Source organism: Pempheris klunzingeri, chromosome 5, assembly GCF_042242105.1.
Source record: "Pempheris klunzingeri isolate RE-2024b chromosome 5, fPemKlu1.hap1, whole genome shotgun sequence".
Classification (NCBI taxonomy): Eukaryota; Metazoa; Chordata; class Actinopteri; order Acropomatiformes; family Pempheridae; genus Pempheris; species Pempheris klunzingeri.
This window is the reverse complement of record NC_092016.1, coordinates 6,814,550-6,830,057: the sequence shown is the minus strand read 5'-3', so window position 1 is coordinate 6,830,057 and position 15,508 is coordinate 6,814,550. Positions and strand designations below refer to the sequence as shown.

The window sequence follows — 15,508 nt, the reverse complement described above, 5'->3', positions numbered from 1 at the left end:
AAAACACATCAGTGAGCAACACTGTTTCACAGGGTGGCACGTTCCTTCGCTAACATGAACAATTGTAATGTTATTTGTCACCAATAAAAAAAATAGAACAGTATAGACAGTATACACAACTTTTCCTGCAGCAGTTTTAACTGTCAGATGTACGGGATGTCTTTCAGTTTTTGAAGGAAAGGAAAACCACTTACAATTCCCCAAATGAATTCCTGTGTTACTGAGCATTAGTGAAGCTGCTATCGAGCTAACAGTAAAGTCTCCGTTTGACCATCAACATGTTTATAAAGAGCAAAGAGGTGAAAGTTCAGAACTGTAAAATCTGCAGCAGATGGAGAAAAGGTTAAAAAGCCATCAGTCGTTTCACTTCAAGCCTCTTCATTACCTCAACGGGTTCTCATTGATTTGTTGTCTAACAGCGTTTGGGCACACGGCGGACGGATCTCCTCAGTAGTTAAAATGTTGTCACTGTTGATGAATCATAATGACACCATAAATATTCATACAGCGGGCCGGCTCATTATTGTTTGTCATTAGCTGTTGAAAATGTGTGCAGAGTGACATTACACTCCATTAGGTGCTGTGGAAAAGCCTGCATGTTAAATACACTGGAGCAGGTGACACCTATAAATAGCCTGTGTGTCTGTGTGTGTGTGTGTGTGTGTGTGTGTGTGTGTGTGTCGGAGTGGGAGGGCAACTCAGCCATGAAACAAACACTGTGCCGCTGCTGCTTCGTCCTATGCTTCCAACCCTGACACTTTTCCCAGGTGAGGATCATTAAATGTAGGTTTTATTATCTTTAAGGTGTGTTTTGTATGTTGTCCTACACTGAATATGTAAACTATGGAACACTATGTAATTGCTGAGTGCCTGGATCAGCAACATTATATCTGATCAACAGAAAGGAGGTCAGAGGTCAAAGTGTCCTAAAAATAGATCCAACAGCAAAACTATAAATAGCTAAAGAAAGAGAGAGCAGCTAGTTTACATGTGAACTTGGCAGTTTGCTCCAAACAAAATGAAATTTCATCTCAGGTGGCTGTTGAATGTGTCTCTCTGATCAAACACCAGTATAGTCACTGAGACTGGAGAGCTGTGTCCCAGTTCCACACTAAATAAGTGAGAGTCTTTGTAAATTCATGCAGAAATTTGTATTTATTACTTGACTTCAACAAACAGTGTGAAGTTATTTTTGTCAGCGATTAACAGATTATTTCCCAGAGAGTTTAAGGAGGATTTTCAGTTTGAGGTTTATAATGGCAGGAATTAATGTTATTACTCGTGCGGTTGGAAATGGAGGAACCACAGTTGAGTGGAGTTGTGACGTTGTGCACCTTTATGATGTCAGAAGGATGGATGCAGCAGACGACGTGGATGAAGACGAACTTCTGGAATACGACGTTCAGATGAGCATTCAGGAGTCGTGTCAGAGAGAAGATGTGGCAAGATCAGGGAGGTACAGGGACATGCACCAATGCCACAATGAGACCACAATGCCCAAGATTAACATGTTGCATTTCTTTCTAAAATGTTGCTTCATCTTCCTGTTTGTATGTTTAGGAGTGAAGCTGTGAGGCTTGTCAGGGCCATTAAACAAGGTAAAAAAAATTCTGGTGCAGTTAGCAATCAATATGAATGTAGAAACATACAGATGCTTCCTTACAGCTCACAAGGGCTTTATGAATGGTTGGGTTAATGTTAATATCATATGCTATATGGCCTTCATGGTTACCAGATTAACAACTTTGGGTGGTTTTTGAGTGACGCTCTACACCACCATCATCTAAACACCAAATGAGGGATGCTGTTCCTCCCTCCAGAAGAGGTCCAGGGACTTCTGACATGAGGTGCTGAAGCTGTTCTGGTGGCTCATGGAGGAATAATAGTTCACTGCTGCGTTACGTATTTGGTCCCATTTGAGGGAAATTTGCAGGATTGCTTCATAGCACAAAAGATGAAGGGGCAATATCTTCTCACCGGTCCAGTGGTCAAGTAACTGTTCTGTTCCTTATTATAGCATCAATAATCCGGCATGATTGCGTCATGCAGAGGACTGTCAACCTCTGCTGGCTTTCACAGAGTACGTTCCCATTATCAAGCCACCAGGTCTGATTTATGCTGGATCACTTTGCAGCAGGGGTGGCCAACCAATCACCTTAGCAGCTGATTTCACGGTTGTGTTCTTCCCCTTCAGGAGTGGCTGAAGTCCTTGTTTGGAATGAAAACCTGAAAATTTGTTGGCTCTCCATATCACATGGTTGGACACACACATATCATTAATCTGCTGCTGGCAGATGGTGAAAAGAGGGAAAGGCTGAAGAGAAAATTATTTCTAACAACATGTTTGTACTTTTCAAGGAGGGAGCAAGGTGCAGGAAGCAACAGGGCTGATGAAAAACAAGTGTTAACAATGCCAACTGGTGAGAAGTAGAGAGAAAAATCATGAAAATCCTCACTGAAACTGTCTCCTGCAGGTGACGTGTTGGCACTTCAGGAGCTCTGTGATTTCCCAGCAGCCTTCACTCAGGTGGATGCGTATGGCTGGTATCCCCTGCACAGGGCAGCAGTCCAGCCTCTGGTCCTGATCCTGGAGACGGTGCTGTACGGTGGGTAAGAGGTCCAATTATTATTCCACATGTCAGTCAGAAGTGAAGAGCAGCTGTTGGTGATGACATTGAGCTCCACGTTTCAGTTCGTCTCTACACGTGACTCAGTGCAGTGAAATTCGGGCCGGTGAAAGATAGAGGGAAGGACAGAGGGGTGGGAGACATGAGTGATATGAGAATACCCCCATCATACACTGGTTTGTGGGCCAGGGTGGACAACGTAGTGAAAGTTATCACAATACATGGCAGCACAATGACTTTTTCTTTCCATGTTAAGCAGTCAAATCAGCATGTACATGTAAATGAACACATCACCGCTCACACGGCTATGATGTCTTCATGTCACTGGTGCATCATGGGGCGCCAGAAGGAGAGATTTGGTTACAATTCTCTAGCTGATATTTTTTTTGAATGTTTAGCACACTTTCTGTCAAAACTAAATGTTAAATATACATTTACATATAAATATATTGTTAACAATTATTTATTATATTATGTCTTACATGAATTTCTGTCTCAAATGTAAGGAAAGAAAACTAACTGAATTTTTACATTTGGTGCCCCATAGCACATTCAATCTGTTGTTTGTTCGGGGTGTGATGCTGTGATGGTGCGATTCAGGGTAGTTTAAAATGTTCAGTGTTAAAGATTGGTAAAGATGTAGTAACCAATCCAGCTGCTTTGGTCCTGGGTTACCATTAACAGTCCAATAATCAAAAGTTGTAAAATATAATATTAATTATACAGATTCATTAAAGGCATAAACTCACGCACAAATTAGTTTGAAGCTGCAGACTTCTTATTGTGTGCTGACAGTAATTTAAAACTATCAGCATGTGTATTGTCACTTTAACTTCTTCACCGGGCTTTAGACAGTCACTGTTTTACTGACAGCATCATACAATGATGATTGTTGACTGAATTCAGTGAAATAATACATAAACTTTGTTGTGTTCTTCAGCGTCTTTCAGTCTGAGCCTGGAGGAAAAGACTTCGGAGGGTGAGACCTTCCTGACTTTAGCGGTGAAAGCCGGTTTGATGGAAAATGTAAAGATGCTACTGGACCACGGAGCTTCTCCTCACACCACCAACAGCAAGAACGAATCCCCCCTGCTTTTAGGTCAGAACTCCTCTCCTTGTTCGTATACTCTGTCCTTCACAGCAGACAGGTCGTAACACCTTCAGACATTTTGTCCATCACCACCTCATCCTCACCGTCAGTTCCTCATCCTGTCGTGTCCTTCCTGCAGCAGTCAGAGCCAGATCCTATCAGATGGTTTCCATTCTAATAGCTGGAGGAGCTAAGGTGGAGCAGGTGTGTCTGAAGAAGTGGAAGGCCATACACGAGGCCTCCAAGGTTGGCTGTGTTCATATCATGGAGCTCCTGCTGCAGAACGGAGGTCGTGTTTCTGACTCAGACCAGCACGGAGTGACTCCTCTGGGGATCGCTGCGGAGTACAGCCACGCTGAAGTCCTGGAGCTCCTCATCAAACACGGTGAACTAATTTGATAACCCTGATAATATAAAAAGGATTATTTTCTTAGCCTTGGCCACAGAAGACACAGAAGACATGAGACACATGTTTTAAGGGGCTGAGTAAGACTAAGCATAACAGGTACATTCAGAAATTGGTGGAGTTGCCCCTTTAAAGGATAAAGTTTCCAAATGCCACTGATAAATTCAAGGGATAAAATCACTTCTGCACCCATACAGGCTTTTGTTAAAACTATCTTTCTGCTTTGTGGTTCTGCTTTTACATCAAGGTGCTGATGTAAACGCGCAGGCACCAAATGGCGACAGCATCCTGTACGACGCTGCAGGTTCGGGGAATCCAGACTGTATCGACATCCTGCTGCAGCATGGAGCAAATCCCAACATCTGCAACCTGAGCTCCCAGCTGCCCCTCCACCACGCCGCGTACGAAGGACACTACCTGTGAGTAGGTCAATGTCAAGAACCAGCACAGTTCAGACAAGGGGTGGACGTTTGTTGTTGTGTTACAAACTACTTTTTGTTGTAAGCTTAATGAATAATCTTAAAAGTAATGTGATGAAGAGAGAGAGAGAAATAAAACCTTGCTAATTGTTCCATGTAGGCTACTCACTAAAGTAGACATAAATAACCAGATCATGAATGATCAGTGAATACAAAGGACAACTGGATGAGTTGTTGTTTCAAACACTCCACCATCGGTCTAATTTATCTAATCCTGACGAGTTTTGACCCTTTGGTGTCATAGTTTGTGGAACTTGAAGTGCTATAAGCATCAAACCCTAATCAGGTTTCTAAAAAAGAACTCCAGCGATTTTGTATTGCCCTGATAGAACATTGTCAGACATATGATGACTGGACCATTCAAAAGTAAGTATCAAAATCGGTGCAGCAGAAGCGGATTATTCCACACATTCTTCTTCTATGATGAAGTCTGCTGCCTACATTACCCACAATGCAACTCAACTACATACAGTTCAGTCAGAGTCTCAGATACAGTCAAGCCCCCAGGAAGTGCACCAGACTTTGAAGCCAACTTTACAAAATAGCCAAATCGTGTAATTACAACAATGTCAGTCATATGATGCCACTGAAATCACAAAAGGCTTCATGCAACCTTTTTCACACATGCAGCAGCAGGTACTCCAGAAGGCCTGTTAACATACTTTGATGTGTGAAGATTATTGGAGTTCCCCTTCGGTTGTTATTTTGAATTCCTGAATGACATGGATCATTTCCTTAAGTATAATCAGCTGCATCTGAGATCTTCATAAATGGACAGACGGGTCAGGTTTGATCCATCGCCCCACCTCCAAGAAAAGTATGTTAAGTTAAATGTTCTGTTCTTGTTTTTGATGCTTCTGATCTTTAAGAATCATCTACTCCTTTTCTCTATTAGAGCTTTGAGGATTTTGATCCCAATCACCACTAGACGGGCCCTGCGGCTGTGTGGCCACAGCCCCGTCCACTCTGCTGCTGATGGAGGCCACATTCACTGCCTGGAGCTCCTGCTGCAGAAAGGTTTCGACGTCAACGCGCTGTTGGCCGCTCATATCTCTGAAAATTATGGAGACATGAGGAGAAGCCCGCTGTACTTCGCTGTCTCCAATGGGGACACGACCTGTACTGAGATCCTGCTGAAGTCAGGCGCCAAACCGGACCTCGACCCTCTCCGCTGCCTCCTGGTGGCGGTCAGGTCGGGGCGCTATGAGATCGTGAAGCTGCTGCTGGCGGCCAAAGCAAATGTGAACTGTTACTTCACGGTGGTGACCAACACGGAGTTTCCCACAGCGCTGCAGTACTGCCTGAAGGACGAGGTGATGCTGAGGCTGCTGCTCAACAACGGCTACGACGCTGAGAAGTGTTTCTGTTGTAACCATAGCGATGACTGGGCCGGCCTGAGTGAGCCTGATTACTCAGAACATCAGGAGGAAAAAGTAGCTGTGAGTTTTTATATTTTCAACTAAATGTTCACCTTTTTAAGATTTTGTATCCTGTTATTGGCCATGAATTCAGGCTGCAAACTGTGGGTCAAAACAGAGCATAAAAATATCTAACTTTCAGCATTTCTTTCAGTGACATTTTATAGGAAAAACAATGAATCATTTCAAAGACAAAATAATCAGCAGCTTACAGCCGACAGTTAAGTCTAACTTCACGCTGACGACTATTTGAAGCTACAATCTTCATTTCATCCATAAAATGAAGCAACAAATCAAACTCATGTGATGTCTAAAGGACCAGTAATGTGCTACTTTCTCTATAGTTGTGTCTTAACACCATGAATACCTGTCTGTGTCATTCGTCGTCCAGTTTTGTGATTTCGTCAGCGTCTCCTGGCTGGTGAACCTGGCGGGCCGAGTCGTGTCGATCCTCCTCGACTACGTCAGTCAGGTTTCTATCTGCGGCAAACTGAAAAAGATCCTGGAGAAACACAAGGAGTGGCCTCACATTCTCAGGTCCACGCGTGAGTTAACTGTGTGGTAAAAACATTCAGATTAGCTGCACACCAGAAGAGGAGACACACCTGTCACTTTGGTTCAAGCTGCTGTTCCCTGTGATCCAGGTAACCCTCGCTCTCTGTGTCACCTGAGCAGAGTGGTGATCAGGAAACACCTGAGCTGCAGCGACCTGATGTCCTTCCAGCTGCCCAACAGGCTGAAGGACTACCTGCTGTTCAAAGAGAATGACCTGTATGCCAAAATCATCTGCAGGGAGGAGGGTTTATAACTTATCTACTGAGTCTTAAATATCAGTTATTTAGATTTTTCTTTTTGTGGTTTATGTAACTGGGCCTGTATTTATCAGACATCTAAGAATGACACTTAAGAGTGCTTGAGAAAGAGCCAACCTTGGAGTTAAGAGGTGCAAGTGGTAAGACTTATCAACATTTATCAAGCCTCCTACAGGGAAGTGAAAGAGTCCAAACTTTAAGAGCAACTCTCAAGTGATCATATGATTGATCACACACGTGCTCTGAGCAGGAATAGCCAAACAGAGACGGATGATGTGTCCTAAATCTATTTTCAATACTAATTCTAGTATGTATTGTGTATTTATTGTGTTCATAAAACCAATTCTATCACCTTTGGACTGTGTAGATGGATACTACATTGCACAGAGGATATGGAGGCGCTGCTCACAGTTAGAAATAGATAATAAAATAAGAATAGGGGGGAAAAAAGTAGGAAAATGACTAAAATGAAAAAGCTGGAATAAGAAAAGAAACAAATGATGTTGCGTGAGTTCTATCAAAGGAATGAAAGAATTTTACCACTTTGACAAGTGCAGACAATGAAGATGCATGAAAAGTGATTAGAAACAATATGATTGTTAGCATTATACTTAATTGCACCCCTAATAAATTATAGAATTGAATCAATAAAATAATGGACTAACAGTCCCCAGCTCTAGTGGTTCAGGTTATGCATTATTCAGCATGTCTTAAAGGCTGCAGCCATCCAGGATGTCCTCTTCACCACCTTCAGACACCTCTGAAGGTCTCTTAAATTCAAGATTTTTACTCTTAAGTTTGCAAGCTGTTGTACAAATGGAAGATTTTTACTTTTATCTTTCAGGTCCAAGATTTTAGCAGTTTGATGAATACAGGCCCAGATCTGTACTGTATAACTGTGAATGATGTTTTTTCACTCGGTTTCAAAGGGGCATTCAGTGTCACTTCATCACTGTGTCACAGAAAAAGTAATAAAAACGATGCGGCAGAATCAGAGATTATGAAGGTCTGGTTGTCCTGTACGGGAAGCAAATGAAAACATACTTTTTGAGAATTATCAGTGTTGAGAAATAAGTCTCTACTATCACATTTCTAACAGTTGTACATACATTTGTAGCGTATTTGGTGTTATTGTGATATATTGCCTGGGAATTGGGGGCCAATCCATGTGTTAGATACAGAAATATTTCCCTTGATAAGTGACATTTTGACCTGCTGGAGGCATTAAATCAACTTTCCAGGATCATCAAAGACGTTAAAACCGTTCTCTGGGTACCAGGAATGGCTGAACCAAATATAAAGGCAATCCAACCAATGGTTGGCGAGATGTTTCAGTCTGGACCAAATTGGTGGACTGACATAATGAACTGGTTTTGTCTTTCCAGAGAGAAGTTGGGCTTTCTCACATCTTGCGGTCATTAGAGGAACTCCTGCTGAACAAACTTCACAGCTCTGACTGCATCATTCAGAGCGACAACACACACTGATTGTGGACACAGTGAGGAGGTGAGAGCTGCTCCCTCTGGCTGGCAAAGCAGATCGACTCTAAATTTAACCTCCTGACCTACAATAACAGCAACAACAATGTGGCTGTACATTCTGGCAGGTCACCCGAGAACCCGAGAACCCGATAACGGAAAATGGTCACGTTGTTTTGAACACCCTCCAAACTGCTGACACCAGCTGGAAGTCAGATCTCAGATGTAACAAAGCAAAGCACATGAAGACTAATATAAGAAAATAAAACAATACATCATAAGTAACACAACAACTCTATCAAGCAGCCATATTGGAGGACCACTGCTGGGTGAACCACGAATTGTGTCTCTGTCTGTTTGGATCGAACTGTCTGTTTGGCCACTAGGGGGCAGCAGAATGTGCTGAATACACAACATCTTTCCACCAACACCAAGAAAAATGTCTGGTCTTTAACTGCTAGATGCTCCACTGTGTTCACTAGCTAGTTTTGAACTGTGTCTGCTGTTTAATGCTGGGCAGGCAGTGCACAGTGGGCTTATCAGGGCTTGTTTGAACAGCTTTCTGCTGCTGCTGGAGACATTGATTCAGAGAGTAAAGGTGCGATAAAACCAAAACCAGGGGCTAAAAGACGCTAAAAAAGCCCCTCAGAGCTGCAAAGTTGGTGACAGTTCTGTGCATTCATCATTATGAGTGCCACCTTTCACGTTCCTGTCATCCTCTGATCCACTGTTAATATGAAAATATTATCTAGTGCAGCTTTAAATTCTCATTTTAATGGAGAGTTATCATTTCATCACAGATCCTGAACTGACTTATTTAAACTTGTTACAAAAAAGTTAAATACTGTCTGTGATGGCTTGTCTCTGTGCAAGTAGCACAATGGTTACGCTAAATAATATCCAGCTTTGTATTTAACAGGTTAAACATGCAGAAAACACAAGAATGGCGCTTTATTTGGTAACTGAACCTGAACCGCTCCGATAGATGACTGATGCTTATCAGCGTTAGAAAGTAATCCAGGTCAAAGGTCAAATTTACAGCAGATGACGGATGGGAGTTGGTGTTATGTCACTCAGGGTCTTTTCACTACAGACGTGTAACAGGATACAACTGCCAGGCAGCTTGTTAAGCATGATCAGTGATGGATGCATGTTTTTACTGATGGTCGTCCTGGCAACCAAACAACAAACCACCCCCCCCACCCATACAAATGTTACCCATGTGACAAGTACACAATAATGACAACAGTTTTTGGCTAGTGTATGTTTTTCCTGTTTTTCTCTTAGACTGGATTGATTGTTTTGTAAATAAGTTGTTTAAATTTGGTCCAACAGTATTTATTCCCAATATGAATACTGAAGCTGAACAGGAGAATACAATGAAGACAATATTATTTTAATAAGAACGGCAAATTAAACTACACCTCCAAAGCCTCCAATTGTTAAACTGCACCTCTAGACTGCCTTAACAGTCACATTTTAAATCTGAATATAGCTGTTGCCTCCGAATTGATGCTATATTGATCCTAACTATGCCTATGACTCTTCAGTTCATGACTGAAGTTTGAGGTTTTCTAAGCATTTTTTTTTTGTTTTGGCAAAGAAACACACAGTATCAGAACATGGTCCTTTCCATTTAATTTACTGTGTTCTTTCTCTTTTCGAAACCACTCTCGGAAAACTAAGTATGTATTTTATAAAATTTCACATCAGACAGAATTCTTGTGTTGCTTCTGGACATTATCATGTAGTGGTAATCTTATATTTATTGAACCCAGCTGTATTATTGAGTTCATACTTGAAAACAGCAGTTGACAAAACAATCTAAACTCAAGGTCCATTTAGTGGCTGTTCTGGTGCTTTCTATCATATCACACAATCTTCACCTACAGCTGGAGTTTGCTCAGCTATCTTTTTGAACTTGATGTGACAGATAGTGGAGTTGAGAACCATTTTGTTTTTTATTCCACCAAATGTCCTTTTAACAAGTTTTACAAATCACTTAGTCCTGATTTGCCGTTGTTGTGTTCTGGAGTAAACACCATCAGTCCTCCTCAGTGCCAGCCAGAGCTGTACTGTACATAATCCCACCATCCTCAGGGAGAACAAGTGTTTCCCCGACAACACCTGACACGTTGCATAACGGCGCAGAGCTTCATCGCTGATGTCTCCCCCACTGCGTTTTGTTCCGTATGTTTCTTTCAAGGCACGAGTGGCTGATGAGCTTTCGGCACAGGCCACTCAGAGGGCTCACATTCCTGCAGTAAGCCTATCTCATTGACCGCCCCCCCCCAATACAACACCCTAAAAAAAGATTGGACCATCAGCGGCATGGCGGCCCTCCCCTCTCTCCCCGTCAGGCTCCTCTGGCAGCTGGGACCAGTAGATGAGCAAGGACTCCACCAGTCGTCCACAGCTTCTCTAATCTGAAGGAATCTGATGGACGAGTCAATGAGCAAAGGGAGATTCAAGCAGGAAAGCCAGAACAACTTTGGGAAGATTTAATCAAGGAGATATACGAGCTAGAAGAAGAGTTAAGAGATTCAAGTTTTCAGAGTCCCAAAACAAGTGCAGAACCATGAGTACCTTTGGGTACCGCAAGGAACTGAGGAAGTACGAGGAGGTGGACGAAGACGAGCTGCTGGCCACTCTGTCCTCCGAGGAGCTTCAGGAGCTGGAGAGGGAGCTGGCTGTCCTCGACGACAACATCCCCATCGGCCTGAGGCAGAAAGACCAGACCGACAAAGCCCCAACAGGAAGCTTCAGCAGGGACGCTCTGCTGAAACACTGGGAGGACGAGAGCAAGAAGCTGTTGAAAGATGTGAGAGGGAGCGCCGGCCAGGTGAGAGGGGACATCAATACTCTGCAACTACCGAGAGAGTGTACTTCACATCCCTGCTAATTATTTTCCTAATCATTCACCAGTTTTTGTTTTTGTCCCCCCAGTTTTGTTTCAAAACTGCATCTTTAGGACGCTCCAAAACCAGACTTCATATTCAAACTTACATAATCCGTGTTTCTTTAATATCTTCTAGGTTAAACAAAACGTTGTCTCCAGCTAAATTTCAGTTGATGGACAAATAAATGATTGCAGCTTTAAAGAGAAACTTTTTTTTGTCATTTGTAACTTTAACACTACTACAAATATTAGCGTCGATCACAAACGCACAGTGGAGCAAACAGTCCCACACAGCACCCTTTGGTTTCTGTTTCTATATGTTTTGTCAGAGTGAACGTGATGCTGACTTGTAGTTTGTTGGAGGTGCGACTACAAAGCAAAGTCACAGTAATCTAACAGGAAATATATTTCCATTTGTTTGGAATATCAACACCAATGGACAACATGAGGGTATTTTAAGAAATGGACTGATTTCATAGTCTGGGAAGCAGTTGAATCTGTGAGTTCATGCTTTATTTTCTCTAGCAAATTAGTCCATTTACAGCCAACTTGGCCCGAGTTGGGCCAATCACAATCGTTTGTCTGATACGAGTGGGTTTGATTTGATATGAGATGGCGTTGAGGCATTTTTGTAAACAACCAAGATGGCTGCCATTGATGTGGAACGTATTGTTGAATCTGCAGGAGAGCAAACAACTGACAACCAATAAGAAAGATGTGTTTGAGGTACTTCCAACAGGATTTGGTAAAATCTTCATTCACGCTCAGTGTTACGTCACACGTTTCATTGCTCTGATTGGTTGTAGTTCCATCCAATTGCATCCAGAGGCATTCTGATCTGCGCCGTATGGTAACATCCCTTGGAAATTGAAAATGAACTGAGGGGTTCCAGACTAATTGCAATTTGAGAGACAAGACTAAACAGTCTCACTCTGACAAAATAAGTTTAGACCAATGCCCTGACAGCACTTTACTCAGTTTGGGATTAAAGGAGCACTCCAACAATTTTACACATGAAGCTTAGTTTGCACGTCATGGCCGGTCCTATTCAGCCTATGAAAACAGTTGTTTAATGTCTCCTGGTGACTCCGGTGAAAAAACGATATCCCAGATGAAGTCATAGTGATGTCATCAGGGTTATCTCAGCTTGGTGACTACAAATTTATAACAGAAAGTCTGCATTACAACCAGCAGGTGTGGAGTAAATTGATTGATTGTAGGAAATGTAGGATTCAGTGTTTTTCGGAGCATAACCAACACTAGGGACTAAAAGTCAGAGTATATCAGCCTCTCTTGCCTCAATTCTCTTTAAAATGGTAATTATTCTTTATTTGTCTCTTGCTGTCATACACATTTGATGCTAGACATAAGGGCTCTCTGATTCACATCACTGTATTCATGTGTTTATTACAATATCAAGTCAGACTCCTGTATAATTTGGCCATAAATCAAATATAGTTTTGACATGAATCCTTTATGTCGTTCCTATAATTTTAGATGCATGTTTATTATATGCTTAAATATAAACCCACTGGCATGTTTTATATATATGTAAAGGATGTAGAAAGTGTCACATGTATCCAGTTTACTTAAACGTGTTGCTGGAAAACAGTCTAAGAATAGACTGTCTGAGAAATGCCAGCTTTAATGACTGTCTGCCAGTGTTGGAGAGGGTTCTTAATTAAAAGTCAGAGGCTGGAGAATGTCAGGGTTCGACCTAATTTTCTGTCCCATTATCGTCGGCAGGATGGACGCCCAGATAAGAGCAAAGGGGAGCGGGTGACAGTGACCACCACTGACGCCAGCAAGACTCTGGACAGTGACAGGAAGAAGATTTCACAAAAAGGGAAGAAAGCCCAGAGTGTCTTTAGCAAGAATGATTCAAAGAAAGATGAGGCGGAAAAGAAAGATGAGTGCAAAAAGGAGGCTCAGATCAGGGTTAAATGTCCTCAGGAAAAGGGTCTGTCAAAAGACTTGAGGAGTGATTTGAGGAGAACTGAAACCACGGACCAAAACCTGAACGAAGCCCCTGACAGACTGAGCGGAAACCCGATTGTCATCGACAAAACTCTGGAGCAGATCCTGTGTGATGATCCCACCGTGAACGAAGTCAACCTCAACAACATCGAAGACATTTCCCAGGAAACCTTGCTTCGTTTTGCTGAGGCCCTGTGCACAAACACTCACGTCCACGTTTTCAGCCTCGCCAACACCCACGCCGACGACCGGGTTGCCTTTGCCATCTCCAAGATGCTCCGTGAGAACCGCTTCATCAGAAACCTAAACATCGAGTCCAACTTCGTGTCTGGTCAGGGCATCCTGGCTCTGCTGGCGGCGCTGCAGCACAACAGGACGCTGGTGGAGCTTCGCTTCCACAACCAGAGGCACATCTGCGGGGGGAAGGTGGAGATGGAGATGGTCCAGCTGCTGAGGGAAAACACCACCCTGCTCAAGCTCGGTTACCAGTTTGACCTCCCAGGCCCGAGAATGACGGCAACCAGCATCCTGACGCGCAACCAGGACCAACAGCGACAGCGGAGGCTCCAACAGAAGAAGGACCAGAGTTCTCCAGAGGTGTCAGCACAGGGTTCCGTTTCATCTGCAGAAAAGAAACCACCAAAGAAGCCGTTGCAAACTTCTAAGACTGTTGAAAAGCAGAACAGAAATCCTCCTCCCACTCCTCCATCTCTAGACCCGCCGACGAGAAAGATCGCAGAAATGGTCAAACAGCACGAAGGCTCAAACGGCACAAAGAGTCAGTCAAACCAAAGGAAACCCAAGTCAAAGAAGCTCAAGAACGGCGCCAATGAAAAGGAGAGTGCAGATATTCTCAAAGACCTGAAGAACGCTTTGAAGCCGTCGCTGCAGAAGAGACGAGACGAGCCGTCACGCCTGCCGCCGAAACCGCAGGGGTCGAGCCGCGACGACCTGATGGCGGCAATTCGTGGAAGCAGCATCAGGTCCTTAAGAAGGGTAAGATCTGTCAAGTCTGTCACTAAATGATCTGTGTTTGAGATGTGAAGGAATTTTGTTTTGAGTGAAAGCATTACAGGCGTAATTTAGCCTCCAAAAGCCATTAGACCCCCTGCTGTCATCAGACGACAGCCTCTGTCACTCTGCGAATTCCTCGACTCCCTGTCAGGTTATAAATAGTCTGACTTCTTCACCGCTGTTTGATAAGACTAATGGCTGAGAGCTGCTGAGGAGAGAGCAGACCGGCTGGAAAAAACAAACTGTTGTTCACATTTTCACTGGGTTTGGAGAGCTTTAAACACAATCTAGTGCTTTACATGGTAGTGAGGGACAAATATCAGGTATCAGCCATGCTAACAAAAATCTGTCACAAATTATGAAACCAAACCAGATTCAAGTGTATTTAATAACTTAATGCCTTCAATTTAGACTGATAATCAGTTCATCTTTTATTAAATGGACAGAAGACAAAAGCCAGGTGACCTTGGGAAACTAGCTGTTCATATGCTGACAGATCAGAAGTAAATATTTCTATAACTGTGGTTTGAAACTTGATGTCTGAAACAAGTTATTTTTGTCTTAAACATCCATCCAGTCGGAGTTAAATCTGCTGTACCTTAACATGTGTGTGGTGTGTGTCATTTCAGGTGGATCTGTCACAGGCCTGAACCCGCCCACTGCTCACACCTGAACTGTTCTCACTTTGTTTTTGTCTTTTTGTTTTATTCATTTTTATTTCACACAGTCACTTTTTAACAGAATCTTATTAAACCTGTCACACAGTGTAGCAGCACATTGCTTTCCCCTGTATGTTTCAGATGGTTTCGTTGGTTTTTGTTACTGTGTAAACTGATGTGTGGAGAAATAAAGCTCCTGGTCTGACTCAGTCTACATGTTTGTCAAAACTAAACAGAATAGCTTTTTTTGATACAGAAATAGACAACGGTTTGTATTACAAGCGTCTATTTTTCAGTTTTCTGATTTCTTCTGACTTGAGATCAGAAAAATGTTCTTTAGGATGTTTTACAGATGTTTTACTTTGCTTAAAACTTCAATTAGTTCAGCTACAAATACTACTGTGGCCTTAAGATCCCCCTTGATGAAGAGATAAGTCATATATTTAATATTACCATCATTTTTTTTTAGTAAAAATGCTGCTTTCTGGGATTCATTTTTGATTGAATGTCTTGGTTATACTTAAAGGAGACATATTATGCTCATTTTCAGGTTTGAACTTGTATTTTTGGGTCCTACTAGAGTATGTTTACATGCTGTGATATTAAAAACATTACTTTTCTCATACTGTTCATACTGCATGCAGCTCCT

General features: G+C 42.6%; 2 protein-coding genes across 3 annotated transcripts; both read left to right on the top strand.

The window, feature by feature from the left end:
* The first annotated feature begins 697 nt into the window (after positions 1 to 697).
* Positions 698 to 8,316, top strand: LOC139201514 (ankyrin repeat and SOCS box protein 15-like). Of its 2 annotated transcripts, XM_070830849.1 has the most exons (11): positions 698 to 767; positions 1,349 to 1,456; positions 1,561 to 1,598; positions 2,475 to 2,606; positions 3,568 to 3,726; positions 3,857 to 4,102; positions 4,371 to 4,542; positions 5,498 to 6,041; positions 6,412 to 6,565; positions 6,665 to 6,791; positions 8,218 to 8,316. In XM_070830849.1, the coding sequence occupies exons 2-11, from the start codon at positions 1,353 to 1,355 to the stop codon at positions 8,252 to 8,254; spliced, it is 1,713 nt and encodes a 570-aa protein (XP_070686950.1). In that variant the 5' UTR covers positions 698 to 767; positions 1,349 to 1,352; the 3' UTR covers positions 8,255 to 8,316. The 2 variants fall into 2 exon arrangements, with proteins under 2 accessions (XP_070686950.1, XP_070686951.1); XM_070830850.1 differs by lacking the exon at positions 8,218 to 8,316 and having other exon boundaries at positions 6,696 to 6,796.
* Positions 8,317 to 10,888: 2,572 nt separating this feature from the next.
* Positions 10,889 to 14,938, top strand: lmod2a (leiomodin 2 (cardiac) a). Its single transcript, XM_070831291.1, has 3 exons — positions 10,889 to 11,152; positions 12,956 to 14,182; positions 14,830 to 14,938. The coding sequence occupies exons 1-3, from the start codon at positions 10,889 to 10,891 to the stop codon at positions 14,848 to 14,850; spliced, it is 1,512 nt and encodes a 503-aa protein (XP_070687392.1). The 3' UTR covers positions 14,851 to 14,938.
* Positions 14,939 to 15,508: the final 570 nt, after the last annotated feature.